At 37.6% G+C, this 19,017-nt stretch overlaps 1 protein-coding gene across 3 annotated transcripts in view; it reads right to left on the reverse strand.

Moving 5' to 3' along the window:
• Usp37 (ubiquitin specific peptidase 37) overlaps positions 1-19,017 on the reverse strand; it is a 70,219-nt gene that overhangs the window by 23,358 nt on the left and 27,844 nt on the right. For 2 of the 3 annotated variants that reach the window (XM_029538471.1, XM_029538470.1), the window contains exons 10-17: positions 16,663-16,821; positions 13,674-13,805; positions 13,409-13,532; positions 12,586-12,776; positions 10,006-10,123; positions 8,644-8,723; positions 3,661-3,825; positions 1,990-2,055 (exon numbers count right to left, since the gene is read on the reverse strand). In XM_029538471.1, the coding sequence (XP_029394331.1) occupies positions 1,990-2,055; positions 3,661-3,825; positions 8,644-8,723; positions 10,006-10,123; positions 12,586-12,776; positions 13,409-13,532; positions 13,674-13,805; positions 16,663-16,821 (1,035 nt within the window). The remainder of the gene's footprint in view (positions 1-1,989; positions 2,056-3,660; positions 3,826-8,643; positions 8,724-10,005; positions 10,124-12,585; positions 12,777-13,408; positions 13,533-13,673; positions 13,806-16,662; positions 16,822-19,017) is intronic. The other variant, XM_021197652.2, reaches the window with a different exon arrangement.

Consider the following 19,017-nt stretch of genomic DNA (forward strand, 5'->3'; position numbering starts at 1 on the left):
GAGAGGGAGAGGGAGAGGGAGAGGGAGAGGGAGATGGGGAGGGGGAAGGGGAGGGACGGGGAGGGACGGGGAGGGGGAAGGAGAGAATGAGAACAGCATTAACATATTTTAGAAAAATTTCTTCAAATATGGTTAAAATTTTAAGAGATAAATGGTTAAAAGGGCAGGCTTCAGTCTCATTAAAATTCATTTATGTGAGACAATATTTTTCAGTGATACCTGATAAGATGCTACTGCATCAAATGGCAAAGATCAAAGAACAAAAATTTTCTTTGGTGGAAGTTAAACAAATATTCTATAGTAAAAAAATGAAAATCTGAAAACTACAATTAATTTAAATGTGAAACTGTAAATAAAGAGGCATGACACTAAGGAAAAAGGAGAGTGCAATGAAAATCAAGAGCAAAGCATAGAAATAAGGAAAAGAGGCCAGTGGCAGCATCAAGCCTGAAGCCTCCTGAGAAGCTCCACAGAGGCAGGTTTTCAGTATAACTTAGAACTTGGCTTTGGCACAGAGCCTTACAGCTGGGCTGTCTTCACACGTGCTATTTGTCTGAGGATGCTCTTCAATTCCTGAGCTTTCTGCCTTTACCTCCCAGGTGCTGGGATCTACACTACCATAGTCAGCTTCTATTAGCTTTCTTAATTTTTTAATTTTTGATTCATGTTCATCAAGCAAACCCCAATGTACTTTTTATCAAATACTTTGTTAAAGGGAGGGTGATACCTAAGATGTTTTTATGATGGTTGAATCTGACAAAGAACATTACAAAAGAACTGAAGTACAGTGTTAGAACTCAGCCTTGTTTAAATCTGATTTGCATGATGGGTCCTATAGATCCTATTCACCTTTTATTAATTAACTTTGAAATTCTCATCCCAGTAGAACAGATGGCTATGACAAGGTACAGTATGTCCAACGAAACCATCTTTTTCTTGCAACCACCGTGATCTGATACATAAAATACACTCCATTAGTGACAATGTTTACAGAAGGCAACTTGCCTGGGACAGTGAAAAATGTCCTGTAAATGCATCACTTGCTTACTTTAAAATAATTTTTTTTCTTTTTAAAGTTTATTTTTATTTTTTGTGCCTTGGTATTTTACCTGTATATATGTCTGTGTGACAGTGTTGAAGCCCCTGGAACTGCAGTTCCAGGCAGGTATGATCTGCCATGTGGGTGCTGGGAATTGAACCCTGGCCCTTTGGAAAAATAGTGCTCACTACCCTCCACTTGCTTACTTTCTAAGCAGGAAATGGTATTGTTCATTGTATCTGGGGAGCAGGCAAGAGTACTGATAATGGTACCAGTTCAGATTTCTACTCATGCGAATCATCTGGTTTTATTATATTGAAAAATGATTACAGTAAGAAAAATGTCTTAGGTGTTATTTTATGGTCTCAAACAAGCATTTAAAGAACAAAACTGTGTTTTTCCTAAAAAACAAAAAACCTTTGGGATATGAAATTTTTAGGGGGAAAAAAAAAACAGGTTTAATCAATAATTTCCAGTGAATTCTTAAAGTAAGTACATTTTGGTTTTTAAAAAAATATAAAACATCTGCAGAATAGTTGCACTCTAGTGCCTATTTCCTGTTTCTGTTCAGAATTCTTCCTGTCAGTGTCAGAGACAGCAGGCACCAGGTGGGGTTCTGCCTGTGTCCACTGTGAGGAAGGGTGCTTTGCACAGGAGTTATTTTATCCTTTTAAACCTTAGAGGCAGTTGTTCAGAGCTTTAGGATGAAAACATCACTGGCTTACAAAGATAGTTTAAGAAATATAAAACAAAATCCTGGAATGTTTTTTAACTGCTAAACAGCGTGCCCAGGTCCAATCTAAGGCAGACTTTGACATCCCCTGGCATGAGGAATGCAGAGCAGCTGGCATGCAAAAGAAACGGAGGAGAAGGGATGGGCCGCCCGCAAGACTCAGACTAGCCAAGTCCTTACAAAGACAGAGTTTTCATCCATAAGAAAAAGAACTCACTTTGAAGGTGCAGAAGGGCTGGTGATGCAGGAATTCACCATTTGACAGGCTCTCAATGGTCTAGAACTATCAGAAAATTGGAAAATATATAATGTATACAATTGCATCATTAAAGGTAGATATTTAACTGGTAAAGTTAATTATTCTACACTAAAAGTGTCTTATCCCCTCCTGAAAAGCAAACAATATTTCAAAATAATACTAACCATACCATTTCTGGCTCTCCTTGCTCTAATTATTGAAATAAACAGCTTTGCAAATGAAGTCAAGTGTAACACATTAGAAGAATTTAGGGGAAAACCATCTCATCTTATTTATTTTTGAGAAATAAAATAATAATAGCTCTCAGTTTATTGAGATTTCCTAGATGATAAGCATTAAATGTACTACTGCCGGTAACAGTCACAGCAGATTTTCCCACAGAGAAGCTGAACTTTCGAAGGTCTTAAAGCCACTAAAAATGCATTAAAATATAGTCAGTTTCATTTCAGATCATTGATCACAAGATATGTAATACAGTCAGAGGGACTAACAGCTCTACCAACAGAGGGCAGTCTGCACCAAGTAAAAACACTCTCTTCCAATAGCAGAAGGAAAAACAATTACGAAACTGAAGACTCTCTAGGCACATGCTTTGCTAGTAGACTCTTAAGGATTTTGTGTGCAAACTTACACGATGTAATTTATAAATCCAAGAGAAATATATCTTATGAAATTTCATCAATTAATTTGGGGAACTGTTCTGTTTATTTTCTGTAATGTCTAACTCTAGCCAAGACTGTCCTTCCTTGTTCTTTTTGGAAACAGAGTATTATGCAGCTCACGGTAGCCTCAACCTTCTACATAGCCTAAACCGGTATTGAAATATCCTCTCTGCTTTAGGCTGAAATGACAGGCATATGTTACAATACCCAGCTTGGCCTTTTAAATTACTAACCTCAGTGAAATTAAGGATTTGAACAAAATTCTCAAAATTATTTTCACTCTTTGAGTCTACCAAATTACTGTTCAAGTATGAAAACTATCTATAGTGTGGGGCTCCAAGTAGAACAAGCATGCAGGAGAGTACCAAGGTCAACATGCATGATGACAAAGACAAATCCAAAGCAGAGGGGACTTCTTTTTCTCTTAAACACTTGTAGGAGTCTCTGTGAAGTTATTCATATTGGGCATAATTTACAATCATAATTTTTTTTAGGTGGGCTATAGTATAACATTTGATTTCTCAAATTAGCATGTTCCAAAGAGATGGGGCATTTATTAATTTATTAAGAACATTGAAACATTGATTTCCAAACCTTACTCAGATCTAGAACCTGTAGAAAAGAACACAGAAATAAATTACCACATTTTACTTACATTCTCAAGAACACCAAATGGCTGGTTTTTTTTTGGTTTTTTTGTTTTTTTTTTTTTTGTATTCTAAAAGAGTAGCAACACTCCCTCAAAAAAGTATCATATTACAAGAGGAATAGATTCAATTTGGAAGACTTTGTAAGCATTTTTTTTCCAATTATTTCTGTCAGATAGCACTTTAATATTAAAGCTCCAAAATAATACAGAATGAAAACCTTTTGGGTTTGATTTCTTTTCCTAAGAGTTGTTATCTAGCTTGGTCAATCTCTGAAATATTATATTTCAAAAGTAAAGGTAAAAAGCATGGTCTCTTACATTGCCATATGTGCACTCCACCCAAGAGTAAAAGGTGGTTTGGTATTTTCAGTGCAGTGAGATGACAGGGTCAGGTATCTTGGAATGATGACTTGTTGTCCTATCTTGTTGTTAAGCGAGAGAGCCACATTGAAGCTGTATCGTTTCAAATGAAGAATGAGGACCCTAAAAACAGAAGAGAGTGACTGCCAATTCATATGGAACACAGATATCTTTCTTATAATAATCACTCTAATGTCAGACAATTTTCACTTACAGAATGTATTTGTTCATGTTGGGTGATGATGGCCAAGCCTTTATGCCTAGCTCTTGGGAGGTAGAGGTGGGTGGGCCTCTAAAAACCTAAGGCCAACCTGGTATACACACAGCATTCCAGATCAGCCAGCACTACACAACCAGACCTGTCTCAAACAGCCTCCTGTACGTACACACACACACACACACACACACACACACACACACACACTTACGTACACACACATGGCCAAACTAAACATATTTTAAGGAACATTTACTAAATATTTGCCATGCAGAAAGGTGTTACTATCGTATAGATATCGATAGATATAAATAAAAATCTTGGATCCAGCGATTCATGAAGTTTATATCAAGTATGTATGAGGCTCCTAAGAAAATCCTCCACCAATAAACAACACACAGTAGGCTAAAGAATTAAAATTTTAAATATGTCTATTAATCTTTGGTTAACCTTAAATTATTTACTTGACTGTTATACATTTAAAATTATTTATAGGATCTTAACAACATATAGCCTTGACTTGCCTAGGACTTTTGTTGCAAACCAGGCTGGTTTTGAACTGTGATGATCCCTCTATTTCTGCTTCCTGCATGTTGAGATTATAGGTACATGGCATCACATCCAGGTTTTGTTGCTGACAGACTTCACTTTGTACTCCAGCCAGGCCTTGAACTTATTATATAGCCTTGGTTGGCTTTAAACTCATGGTAATTCTCCTGCCCTAGATTCCCACATGCCAACTTCCTGGTATTTCAAGATTAGTTATTTTTATGTATTCTGAAGATAGGGTCTCAGGTGGCCCAGGATGGCTTTAAACTTGTTATGTAACTACGGATGATTTTGAACTTTCAGTCTTCCCTTCACTGTAAGGTCTTATGTAGTGCCTGGGACTGAATTTAAGGTTTCCTCCATGCTAGGTAAGCATCCTCTCGACTGAGCTAATTTTCTAGCCCTCAAGATTATTCTCTTATTTTACTATACTTATTTTGTTTATATATACACACACATATATATGTGGGTCATGGTGTCCATGTAGAAAACAGGATGTCTCTGTCAGTTCTCTCCTTCTACCAAACGGATCCTGGGGAATTGAACTCAAGTCACCTAAGCTGGCAGCAAGCACCTTTATCCTTTGAACCATTTTGCTGGTCCTACTCTTATTTTAGAAGCACTTTCTTTAGAGAAAACTAAGAGGAAAAATAGGAAAATGTCCCCACTAACGAAAGCATTATATAAAGCATTTACATGGTCATCTAGTCTGAGTCTAAAAAGGCTTTTAGCTCTTTAGAAACATTTTTTTGTTGTTGTTATTACCACCGCAGGGTAATGTCATCTAATTTCATCTAACTTTTGCCTGATGGATTAAATATATTTCAAAGCCTGTAAGAACGTTTTTTGTTGTTGTTGTTTTGTTTTGTTTTTCAAGTCAGAGTTTCTCTACAAGGCCATGACTATCCTAGAACTTATCCTGTAGCCTAGGCCAGCCTTGAACACAGAGCTCTGCCTGCCTTTGCCTCTGATTGCTAGGACTGAAGGCGTGTGCCATCACTGCCTGGCAAACTTCAAAATTTGAAACTCAAAAATCTTATATTTAAACTCCAGTTTGGGTAAAGATCTGTCTTCCCTTAGAAAACTATCTATTCTTTCTATACAGGTTTCTATCATAGACGCCACAAACTAAACAATTTGCAAATTTAAGTTACTGATTATATTTTTCTTTATGTGGGATAATTTTACAACTCAGAAGGCTCAAGTAGAAAGTTCAAGATCAATCTTAGTGAGTATTGAGACCCTACCTCAAGACAAAAGCTTAAAGAGATGGTGGTACAGATCATGTAGAATGCTTGCTTCCATTATATACCCCTCCAGCCAAAAGCCAGAATTCACAGCTAATTTACAACGTAAAAGGATATACCAATCCCAGTTGTTAAAGAGCCAAAATAAAAGCAACATGAAAAGAACAGATGACCATCAAAACTACTTGTCTATGAAGACCAATCAGACGAAAGGCGACAAAAGCACCCGGCCTTTCAACAGTGAAAGCAGAGGGCTGAGAAACAGCACCAGGCAGAGTCCTTGGCTAGTGAGAGGCCCTGGTTTCAATTCCAGCAGCAGAAAGATAGAACAGATAACTAGACCTAGTTGTGCACACCTGTAATTCCACCACGGAGACAAGGACAGGAGGAGTGCTGCAAAACAAAGGCCAGCCTGGGCAACACAGCCTGGCCAGCAGATAAAGACTGTCTTTAAAAACTAGACCAAGGCCCAGACACAGAGCACCCTGCCCCCCCCCCGCAACAAAACAAAACATAAAAGTACACAGTGGATTGGAAGGCTGATAATTAGTATTTAAGATTCAGAGGCATTGCCGGGCATGGTGGCGCACGCCTTTAATCCCAGCACTCAGGAGGCAAAGGCAGGTGGATTTCTGAGAGGCCAGCCGGGTCTACAAAGTGAGTTCCAGGACAGCCAGGGCTATACAGAAGAACCCTGTCTTGAAACCCCCCCCCCCCAAAAAAAAAAAAAACAAAAAAAAAAAAAAACCCCAAAAAAAAAAAAAACCATATAACAAGTTCAGAACAAATTAACACAATACAAATATACTATTGGGGCAAAAAAGAGATCTCTTTTTCTTAGCTTTTTTTTCCTTCCCCCAAGATAGGATTTCACTGTGGAGCCCTGGCTGTCCTAGAACTTGATCTGCAGACCAGGTTGGCCTCAAGATCACAGAGAGAGCTGCCTGTCCCTGCCTCCTGAGCGCAGGGATTAAAGGCATGCACCACCACTGCTTGGCTAATTTGAAATTTTTTTATTTTATGTGCATGGATGTTTTCCCTGCATGTAATGTCTGTGTATCACCTGTGTTCCTGGTGCTGGAGAAGTCAGAAAAGGTAATCAGATTCCCTGAGAATGGAGCTACAGGCAGTTTTAAGCCACCATGTGGGCTGGGTGTGGTAGCTATCCCAGCACTTCGAGGCAGGTAGATCTGTTAGAGCCCAGCCTGGTCTACAGAGTGAGTTCCAGGACAGGAGCATAGAGAGACCCTATATAAAAAATAACAACAATAAATCCATGTGGGTGCTGGGAATTGAACTCAGACTGTCCGGAAGAACAGCAACACACTAACTGCTGAGCTATACTCCCCAAACCACCTCAGTAATTTCAACTGCATCCAGTTATTGATAGTAGTAACCAATGTTTTGCCTTCAAATTCCGTCGTTCCTCCCCACTGCTTCATAATATTCGTAGTCTCTTAAATTAGGGAAAAAAGAAAAAAAAGAAAAACCAGAAAGAGATAATACTGCTACAGTAATTTCTCTGAGAACTTATTTTTGAGAAAGGAATGCATTAAAGAATGTAAAAGAACTTTCCCCTGAGGCCCAGAGTTCCAGAAACGACATTTACAGAAAATTGAAGATAATAAAAGAAAGTAGAGCTTTCTGGTGCAGAGAGAGCATCACATAAATATTTAATGTTAATAGCTGTCTTGTTTGTAGCAGAGATCTAAAAAGAGATCTTGGAAAGCTTTAAAAGCTATCTTATAACCATATCATAATTTCTACAACTAGCTTAATCTTATGATAATATAGTATTAACATAATATAAATTAATTTCATCCAAGGCAGAAAATTAATCTTATGATTATAGAAAACCTACTAACTTATAAAATCCTTTGAAAAAGAAATAGGAGCCAGGCGTGGTGGCACACGCCTTTAATTAACCCCAGCACTCAGGAGGCAGAGGCAGGCGGATTTCTGAGTTCGAGGCCAGCCTGGTCTATAGAGTGAGTTCCAGGACAGCCAGAGCTACACAGCGAAACCCTGTCTTTAAAAAAAAAAAAAAAAAAAAAGAAATAGGAAAAATGAAGTAAGCTGCTCTTCCTATGTATATATCGTGTCTGCAGCAGATTCTACCTGATTTATAAGAGAGGAAGGAAGACTAAAGCAAACAAAACAAATAACATCTCTAACCTAAAAATTCAAAATCACATATGTTCCAAATCTGAAATTTTTATTGGAGAACTTACATAATGCTACAATGAAAAATTCCATACTTTATGTGTGTGACAAGATGTAAGTAAAAACACAGGGATATTAAAAATAGCATATAAAATTATCTTTAGACTATGTATAATGTATATATGAAATGTACTTAGACCTGTACACATCCCCACCCTGAGATTTTATTACATATATGCAAATATTACAAAATACACTCATGGCTCAATGATTTCAGAAGGGATACTCATACTATGTAACTTGTAATACTACTGAAAGAAAATTCTAGAGCCAGTGTTACTAACTGCATTCTCTTTTTGTCATCTTCCTGGGACTCAAAGACCATGCTTTTCACAGTATTCCAAGTTTTCTTTTAAATTTTAATTTGTTATGTATCTGGGTTTTCAATCCCTTGGAACTGAAGCTATGGATGGCTGAGAGCTTCAAATGGGTACTAGAAAATGAAGCTAAGTCCTCTGCAAGAGGACTGATGCATCTAACTATTGAGCTGTCTCTACAGCCCTCCTCTTTTTCTAGGTGAACTTTCCTAATATTTAATCCATAATGTTAAGCCATTATTTATAATGTCATTCAAATATGTTTGCTTACTTATTGGGTTTAGGGATCAAATGTAAGCCCTTGTACAGATTAGGCAAACACTGTATTCTTAAACTGTATCTCCACTGGCTTAGGAATATACACCTTTTAAATGGGAGTCAAATTTACCTGGGCAGCCTGTTAAATTTGTGCCTGACAAGAGCACACTTTCCACCACACTTTTCACATGAGTATTCAAGTTCTTCTGCCTATAAAAAGATGAGAGAAAAATAAGGATGAAGTTCAATTGGCATTAACCCACTAAATGCAAATAATCTTTAGTCTCACTAGTTCAGTGAAATGACACTGAACTAGTTTAAACTTAACCAGTTTAAATGCTGTGTCTTGAGCAACAGAATTACTAAACCAATACCTAAACTTTCAAATAGTTATTTATGATACCGTGTCTTCTCTTTTCAGAATTCCTAATTCCTTCTTTACCAAGGAAACATCTAAATTTATGATAGTAACTAGACTCTAATGAAGTGGACCTCAATTTTCCCCAATGGCTACACAAGAAGCTGCCAAGAGTATATCCAGACTTTAACAGTTGGCTATAGCAGAGATAAGATCACCTTCAGGTTAGGTGGAGTTCTTGGTCTGTTAGGTGTAACTCCACCCCTTTCTTACAATGGACCTCAATCTTCTGGTGACAGCCCACTAAGAATAACTGCTCTAAAAGGACCAAAGTTTGGGGTGGATATCATTACGTAGAGAAAACTGAAACAAGAAATCCTTAAAAAAGGGGGATACAATAGATAGAAAATCTTCAGTGTATGACAGTAACAGGAATAGTAGAGAGAGTGTGTGAAACAACAAAGAGACGGAGTGGTCATCTTGTGATGAAGCTGAACAGTCATTACTTAAAGAACAGAATGTTTACCAAACTGTAGGATGAAAACTCTGCCAATTTGCTATAACAAAACAAAGACCATCAATATAGATAAAGCAAACTCCCACCAGTTCTAAGCTGTCACACGATAAGCCTGACTACACCCCCAGAAACTAACACTCTCACTCTTTCTCCCTCTGCGCCCCATCCCCCACACTTATCTACAGCTCTGAATAAACCTGATTCTTCCTTCTTGTTCCTACTAGGTCACACAAACTAAGAAAAAAGTATCTTTTCATTCCTTAGCTCTCAACAACTCATACTCTATCTCCAAGTTTAATTCACATTGCCAAGTTTTAGCAAAAGCCATTTAGATGCTTCATATTCATTCTTATTACAAATAAGAAGCAGCTTCTAAGGTTGTCTAAACAATAACCACTCACCGAGACATGCAAGATATTCACGAGCTTCTTCTTTAAGAGCTTTAATCAAGTCTAATCAAAAATTTATATATAAATAGAATTTATAAACACTTTCTTTCATTAGTTTTTCCTGCAAGTAGTTATAGTCAAAACTCTGCCTTGGCAATAAACTTAACTTCAAACACAATTATCTATAAAATATAAAACTGAGTTATACGAATATATCAAAGATATTACCCTAAAGAAAAGATCAAGAGAATCTTGGATTGAACGAGGAGGGAGTGGTTTTTTCCTCCGAGGAAGGTCAATGGAGAGATCATTGAACTGTTCTCTTTTGGGAATAGTTTCTCCACATCTGTAAGGATGAGAGGAGATTTAGTGAAGAATTGGCAATATAAAAATACAAATATACTTGATGCCTTCTTCGCTACAGAGCTTATGGGCCAACATAGACAGGTAGTATAATATGATCTTTATAACTTTCTTTCATACAGAAGCATATCTCTCTGATTTCTACTAAGATGTCTTCTGAGTCTATCTCTAGATCCAGATTTAAAGGGCTTGTGGAATTTGCCCATATACATATTATCTCCTGTAAAAAAAATAATTCAAGGGTAAGACTGGTAGTCTTGACTACATCAGCAAAATTTCTGTAGTCAGATTAAGTCTTATCATACAGAAAAGTAACAGCTCATAGTCATTGTGAAGTTTATACATACTCGAAGAACATAAAAGGCAACGATCACCTTAGAACCCTGCTTGTGAGAGAGGCACTCAGTAAGTACTTACTGAATGAAAATATATTCTTATGACTCTGGTCTTTAGTTGTGGCAGAAAGTTACTGTGGCTAAAAGTTGAATAATATTAAAGTTCCAAATAGACAATTGAAGAACATTGAGCTAAAATTACCTTTAAAAAACTTGGTAGTATACTCCTTTAGTCCCAGTACTCAGGAGGCTAAGGCAGGCATATTTCTGAGTTCAAGGTCAGCCTGGTCTCAAACTGAGTTCCAGGACAGTCAGAGTACACAAAAAAAAACCCTGTCTTGAAAAACAATAACAACATAAAACCACAAAAACCAAAAATCAACAACAAGAAACAAAAGATTTTCTTCTAAGGGCTGAAGAGTGGGCCTAGTTCTTAGGTTTCATTACTAGCACCCATATAGTAGCTTACAATCAATTACCCATAACTTTAGCTCTAAGGGTGACACCCTCTTCTGACCTCTGTCTACATAAACATGCAGGCAAAACACTCAGGTATATAAAATGAAAACACTCAATTTAAAAACAAAACAAGCTGGGCGTGGTGGCGCACACCTTTAATCCCAGCACTCGGGAGGCAAAGGCAGGCGGATTTCTGAGTTCGAGGCCAGCATGGACTGACTACAAAGTGAGTTCCAGGATAGCCAGGGCTACACGGAGAAACCCTGTCTTGAAAAAACAAAACAAAACAAACAAACAAACAAAAAACAAAAAAAGACCAAAAACAACAGACAAACTAAAAAACAAAACAAACGAACAAAAACCTGTTTCCAGCCAAGTGTGGAGGCTCACACCTGTAACTCCAGCATTTAAGAGGCTGAGTCAGGCTCTTAAATTTGAGTTAGGCTCTGAAAAGTTTGAGGCTAACCTGAGCAACACAGCAACATCTTGCCTTTAAAAAAAAGAAAGAAAGGAAAAAGGAAAAAAAAAAAAGTGGTGTACACTTTAATCCCAGCACTCAAGAGGCAGAGGCAGAAGGATCTCTGTGAGTTTGAGTACAGATGTACTTCCAGGACACTCAAGGCTACACAAAAAACCCTGTCCCAACCTCTGCCCCCCAATAACTCAAAAGAAGAAGAAGAAGAAGAAGAAGAAGAAGAAGAAGAAGAAGAAGAAGAAGAAGAAGAAGAAGAAGAGGAGGAGGAGGAGAAAACGCCAGGCCAGTCAGACCAACACAGAGAGAGATTGTCTCAAAATAAAAAAAAAAAATAGATAAAAAGCAATCCAATCAATTAACCATTAACTATTGAGTTAAAACAAGTGTATCACAGCTGGTTATGGTGATGTATTCCTTTAATCTCAGCACTTGGAAAGAGGCAGTCAGATCTTGAGTTTAAGACCAGCTTGAACTCCATGGTGAGACACTGTCTCTCTCATAGGACAACAAAAACAAAAGTGTTTCAAACACTATTTCAATTATCTTTGGCTATTACCTCATCAAGAATTGTTACAGACAGACTAAGGAAATAGATGGGTCAATGGGTAAAAGAGCTTGCTGCAAAAAAGCCTAATAACCAGGGCAGAAGAAATGGCTCAGCCATTAAGAGAACTGGCTGCTGCTCTTCCAGAGGACCTGGGTTCAATTTCCAGCACCCAAATGACAGCTCACAACTGTCTGTAACTCCAGTTCCAGGGGTTCTGGCATCTTCAGATATTCAGGCAAAACATCAATGCACATAAAATAAAAACAAATTATACACACACACACACACACACACACACACACACACACACACACAAAACTCAAAACAACCAACCCTACTAGTTGTGGTGAAATCTGAGTTATAGGACAGCCTGAAAGGTGTGATACACCCACCATATCAGACAGCACTTGGAGGCCAAGTTCTAGACCAACTTGGGTTACACAATTAAGATTCTTTCAAAATCCAACCCCAAAGAATGAAAGCCTGGAAAAAAAAAAGTTTCGGTAGAATTTATAGGTTTGTATTTTCCCTATGGGAAAGAAAGGAAAATAAGTTTTGGTATGTGACAAGGAAATTTTAGTCACTTGCCATAAAGGAAGAGGGGGAAGAGTTTCTGAGAGATTACTTACGCTTTACAGATAATGGAGTGCTGAACTTCAAACTCCAAGTTTGTAATAACAGGGCAGGTGAACACTTTGGTAGCTGATGTATCTGGTAAATTTTCTTCTCCAAGGACAGGTTCTGTCTTCCAAGTTTTATTCAGTTTTTCCATATCCTCCTTTAGCTGATCTAAGCACTGACTTAAAAATTCATGAGCATCCTAAGAAAATGATAGTGTGTGCCATTAGAGCAAAGCATTTCTTGTCAGGAAAGCTTATTAAAATGTGACTTATACAACCTTGATTCATAAAACACCTAGAAGTCGAAAGGTACCTGAATAAGGCCAGTCTTATTCTGATAAGGATTTGGAATACTTATATCTTTTGAATAAACATAAGTGAAGAGTGTTGGAAGTTAGCTCAGTAGAAGAGCAGTTGCCCAGCATGTTTGTCTCCAAGGGTTCAAACCCCAGCACCAACTCTCCCAACAATTGGGAAGGTGGAGACAAGAGGACCTGCATTTCAGTTATTTTTGGCTATAAATATATATATCTTATCATGCTTAAAACTGGCCTGGGTTACATGAGATACTGTTTCAAAAACCAACCAAACCAACAACCAACCAAAAAGAATAAAATGCATTAGAAGAAACATATTGAAAGTTACTGTAATTCCTTAGGTTTTACCATTCAAGGTGACCACCTTACACAAGTAACAATTTAAAAACTAAGTCAAAAGCTAATTCCAACGACCAAGTTGCCCATTTTGTTCAGAAATATATTTTAAATGCTTAGGAAAAAAAAAAGCAAATTCCAATTTTGTATATCTAAACCATTTAAAATTAAATACTCACATTTTGGACATAGCCAGAGAATCTCTCTGCAGTAGCTGAAATAGCATTTTTAACCTTCTTAAGTAGTTCTTTTTTGGTCTCTGAATTAGAAATATCTTTTTTAATAAGGAGGTTTGCAAAGCGTCTGATAAGAGACAAGATTAGCATATTTTAAAAACATTCAGTGGCATATCACTATCAATAACACATAAAAAATGTAACTGCTCCAAATCCTACTATTAAAAAAAAAAATCAATAAAGTTATTCAGTAAACATATAACATTACCTGATAAGTGCATTGAGTGGAATTTTCTTCCATGGGATACTTTGTTTAAGCAAATCATTTGCAAATGACTGGAGTGAAAACAGAGATTGTAAGATAGCATTCATATAGCATGTATTTCCCAAGTTGGAGAATCTGGAAAGGAAAGAAGTATTTGAAGTTATGTTCAGCGTGCATAAAGGTTTCTCCATTTTGCATCAGAACTACCTGTAGGGCTTGTTAAACTACATACAGTTAAGATTTGTTTCTGATTCAGTATGGAAATCATGGAGTACAGGGAAATATGCATTTCTAACAAGTTACTAGTTGTTGCTACTGCTGATATGGAGAAACTGCTTTAACAACTGTGTAATATAACGTTACAACAAACTTAAAATCAGTCAGTTTCTACTATTTTATGTTATTACCGCCTTCCCCATTCAATTTATATTCTTTGTATAATAAAAAAACATCCCTTTATTTATATGTATTAAGATTTTATTTCCAATATATCAATGACTTTTTTTGTGCCTATGAAAAATTTAGTATTACACAAATTTATTAATCTTTTATTGAACCTTGATTTTGAACCAAATTTACACAGCCTTTGCCTACATGTAAGTTATAAAGAAATTTCTGGTACCTGAGAGTTTAAAGATCTTGAATTTTATTTTTAATCACACATATGTGTGTCTGTGTTTGGTTATGTGTACGTGGGGAGTGCAGGCACTCCTTTGGAAGCCACTGGATTCTCTGAAGCTGGAGTTACAGGTAGTTGTAAGAGGGCTGGGAACTGAACTCAGGTTCTCTGAAAGAGCAGAAAGTGCTCATAATGGTTGAGCCATCTCTTTAGCCTAGGCTTGAAAATTTTATAACAGGTTCCTCTGATTCTTTAAGAATTTATTCTTGTACATATTTAAAAATGACTGGCTGTCCAGAGAAACCCTGTCTCGAAAAACCAAAAGAAAAAAGAAAAAAAAAAAAAAAAAGACTATATCTTTTATAATGGCTATTTTAAAAGTGCTTCTTTATTTCAACAATTAGGACTTTTTCTTCTATCTACTGATCTGCCTACATAGCTATAGTTTATGAATGAGATATGGTCTTTGATTTTTACTATAATTTAAATCCTCGGCTCATTACACCTTTTGTAATATTTTTAAAGGACAGTGGTGGTTCATGCCTTTGACCGCAGCACTTTGGAGGCAAAGGAAGGTGGATTTCTGAGTTCCAAGGCCAGCCTGGTCTACAGAGTGTGTTCTAGGACAGGCAAGGCTACACAGAAAACACTGTCTCAAAAAACCCAAAACAAACACCCTCCAACACCAATCTAAAGACTTATTCAAGAATGCTTAATTATAGTTTAAGTTTACTGACAATAAACCACTACTTCACTTAAGTTCACAGTTGCTTTTGAATCTTCATCAGCTGACATATTTAAATTAGTATTTCTCACTTTTCTGTTTAAATAATAATAGTAATAATAATAATAATAATAACAACAACAACAACAACAACAACAATTTTGGTTTTTCGAGACAGGGCTTTTTTCTCTGTGTAGCCCTGGCTATCCTGGAACTCACTCTGTAGACCAGGCTGGCCTCCAACTCAGAGATCCGCCTGCCTCTGCCTCCCAAGTGCTGGGATTAAAGGTGTGTGGCACCACTGCCCGGCTTAGCCTTCTTTCTTGTATTCCAATTTTGTTTGTGGACAGGATTCTAAACTCTCTTTAGTTACTTTTGTAAGGTAAAGTCTTGAAGGTAGGACCACAGAGGTGGTGACAGTGGGAGGGAGGAAGAGAAACAAGCATGTTTGCTTTCTCCTTTCACTTTAGCACAAGCCTTCGCTTGGTCCTTGGACTTTCTGGAAGTGCTTTCGAGTGCTTCATCACTCTCACACATTAGTTTTCATATAATTTCTTAGGCCTTTTGTCCCAACTCTGAGCATCCACAGGTTTAAGCAATGGAAACCAGGAGAACTGTAGGAAATGGGTTTGCTTGTACACTTAGATATGTATTAAACATCTGTCTCCTAGTAGATGAGGTAGAGGCTTCTTTGCACTTGTGTGTGTGTGTGTGCATATGCACCTGTTTTGGAAGATTTGTAAAGTAGAATTAGGTATTATCCTAACTATCCTCTAGCCTCCAATTTTTTAGTTTCTTTTCCATTAGGAAGGAGTCTTGGGGTAGTACCTAAAATGCTGCAATTTTTTTTTTTTTAAAGATTTATTTATTTATTATATGTAAGTACACTGTAGCTGTCTTCAGACACTCCAGAAGAGGGCGTCAGACCTTGTTACGGATGGTTATGAGCCACCATGTGGTTGCTGGGATTTGAACTCAGGACCTTCAGAAGAGCAGTCGGGTGCTCTTACCCACTGAGCCATCTCACCAGCCCTGCAATTCTTAAGAGTTCTGAAAAGAGGAAGATTTATTTTTAGAGATAGGTATAGACATTATGCAGGAATGAAAGAAACATGGAGGAGCCTGGTAACTCATGAGGCTGTCAACAGAGTAGCATAGACCAGAACTTTCAAGTACATAAGAGGTGGTGACAGGAAAAGGAAACAAAGATCAATATAGAGAGAAAGAGAGAAGAAGGTCTAAAAATGGGATGAGTAAACCAATTAAAAGAATGTTGTTAGCTGGGCATGGTGGCGCACGCCTTTAATCCCAGCACTCGGGAGGCAGAGGCAGGCGGATTTCTGAGTTCGAGGCCAGCTTGGCCTACAGAGTGAGTTCCAGGACAGCCAAGGCTATACAGAGAAACCCTTTCTCAAAAAAACCAAAAAGATATTACAGAGATGACAGATAGATAGAAACACACATTTCAAGGTCTGAAAACTGGAGACTAGATCATGGACTTAATGTTTATAGCCATGGTAAATCTTTGATAAGTGACCTAATTTCTAAGTAGTTTAGAACTATAATATGAATCTTTTCTTATACTGATATCCACAACAAATGGAGACTAACTCAATTGAATCACTTTACAAGAAAGAAAGTTCACCAACCCCTGCAGCTGCTGTTGATGGGAGGAAAGGGGCACTCTAGGTTTGTTCCAGCCCGCGTAATCCTGGTTACACCTCAGTTTTTTAACAGACAGAGGGGTTGGCTGAGGAAGAAACCCCAGGCTTCTTTTGGCAGAAGGAGTCTGGCTTGAAACATTACACCTAAAAAAAAAGGAAAATAAAAGTTTCATACTACCCTTTCCCTCTAGCAGAGTCAGAGAAATCAATGTCTAAGGGAAAACAGTCTCAACCGTAAGGGGAACATTAGTAACAGTGGGCACTGACGAGAAAAATCCTAAGTTAGTAAGTTCATACAGAAAACTCGAGACACGAGCTTTGTGCACTTGCCTTATATTCATTCAGTAACTGTCACTAAAGACAAAAACAAAACAGAAAGCTGAGGATGTTTCCGTTATCGCCCAATAAACCACATGACCCAATCCAATGGCTTGCAAAAAACTAGTTTCCCTTTTCAGTTCTTTTCCATGTCATCTAGTTTTGGACAAATTCAGTCAGTATATCTTCTTCACTACTTCAAATCACATCAGAGAAAATACTTAATGTTTTAAGAAAGATATTAAAAGTTTGTGCTTGGAGGCAGAAATATTAGGGGTATTTAAAATTCTCCTATATATTTTGATTGTTTTCCAAAAAGGTTAAAGCAATTTTTATTTCCTTTAATGGTAAATTTCTGTCTCCTCACACTTCTATTATTTATTATTACAAGTACTAACCTTTACCAGTAGGCAGCTCATGACTTTGCTGCTATTTTGTCTTGCATTCCTAACTTCACTTGAGGTTGAACACCATTTCTATAACTGTGTTTCTCTAAATGGCCTATATAATTAAGTTTTTTCCCCCAGGGTCTCACTATGCATCCCTGCCTGGCCTTTTTATGTAGACCAGGCTGGCCTTAAACTCACTGAAATTGGTCTGCCTCTGTATACAGGGCACTCAGACTGCAAATGTGTACCATCACACTGGTCGAATATAACATTCTTTGTCTAGATCCCTGGATTATAATTTACTCTATTCCTAACATCTAACTCTATTTTCTCTTGCTGTAAATGTCAATCTGCTTTCTTGTTAAACTCATGTGGGACTTTTTGTTTGGTTTGGTTGCTTTTGGGATAGGGTTTCTTTGTGTAGTCCTCGCTGTCCTGAAACGTGCTTGTTACACCAGGCTGACTTTGAACGCAGAGCCCACCTGCCTCTGCCGCTCAAGTGCTGGATTTTAAGGTTTGTGCCACCACACCTGGCTCCCATCTGGATCTTTAAAATACTATTTGTTGTTTGGCATTTGTTGTAGCTTTTCAACAGGACGAGTTTCAGCATTTTCATCTGAAATTATTTCTCTGATAATTTCCTTGACTTTATTCTTTTTTTCCCAGAGTACTACTGTGACAGAGAATTCCCAAACTAAGTCTCTTAGTTGCAGTTACATGTACTGTTCTGTACTCTATGACACTGTCTTCTTGCCGAATGGTTACTATTCTTCCTCTGGCCCTTTATTTTTGCAGAGGATTTTATATTACAGTTATTTTTTAAAAATAATACTTACACATTACAGTTCTTAATTCATTTTTAAAAATAACATTTATCTGTGAGTATGAGTACATGTATAGCCTGTTTGTGTGTGTGTGTGTGGGGGGGGGGTTGTCAAAAGACAATCTGTAGGAGTCAGTTCTCTTTTCATCAGGTAGGTCCTGGGGATCAAATTAAGGTTGTAGGGCTTGGGAAAAGTGACCTTACCCATCAAGCCATCTTACTAGCCCTCATAATTCTTCATCCAACTCAAGTAACCAGATACCACTGGAAGGCCTGGTTTGTATCCTTGCTCTCTACTCAAGGAATACTAGGAAGAGAACATTAATCATTTCAACCCCAGGAAACTTTATAAGGATGTTTCGCCCTGACTTATATTTGGCTTTTCTAGAAATCATGTTCTGGGATGCCTACACAAACACACTGACAAATACACATACAGACACACATACACACTGTGTACATGCTTGGAACTTTGGAAGAGGGTGTCAGTTTTTCTGAAACTGAAGTTGTAGATGGCCATGGGCCACCATGTGGGTCCTGGAAATTGAATATGGGCCTTCTGTAAGAGTAGTGAGTGTTCTTAACCACTGAGGGGTCTCTGCAGACCCCATAACCACCTTGGAGAGTCGAGCTGGCCTGTAACTCACTTTGTAGACCAGATCAGCTCTCAATTTGTGGTACTTGTATTTCCTCTGTGCCTCCGGGGGTTACAGGCACACTCTGTCAAGCTGGCTGAAAATTAAATTTTTGAAAAATGTTTCTGATGAAAGAAATGCATGAAGCTTTAGCTTTTTATAAAGGAAAAAATGT

The sequence above is a fragment of the Mus pahari genome, chromosome 5 (genome assembly GCF_900095145.1).
Source record: "Mus pahari chromosome 5, PAHARI_EIJ_v1.1, whole genome shotgun sequence".
Taxonomy (NCBI): Eukaryota; Metazoa; Chordata; class Mammalia; order Rodentia; family Muridae; genus Mus; species Mus pahari.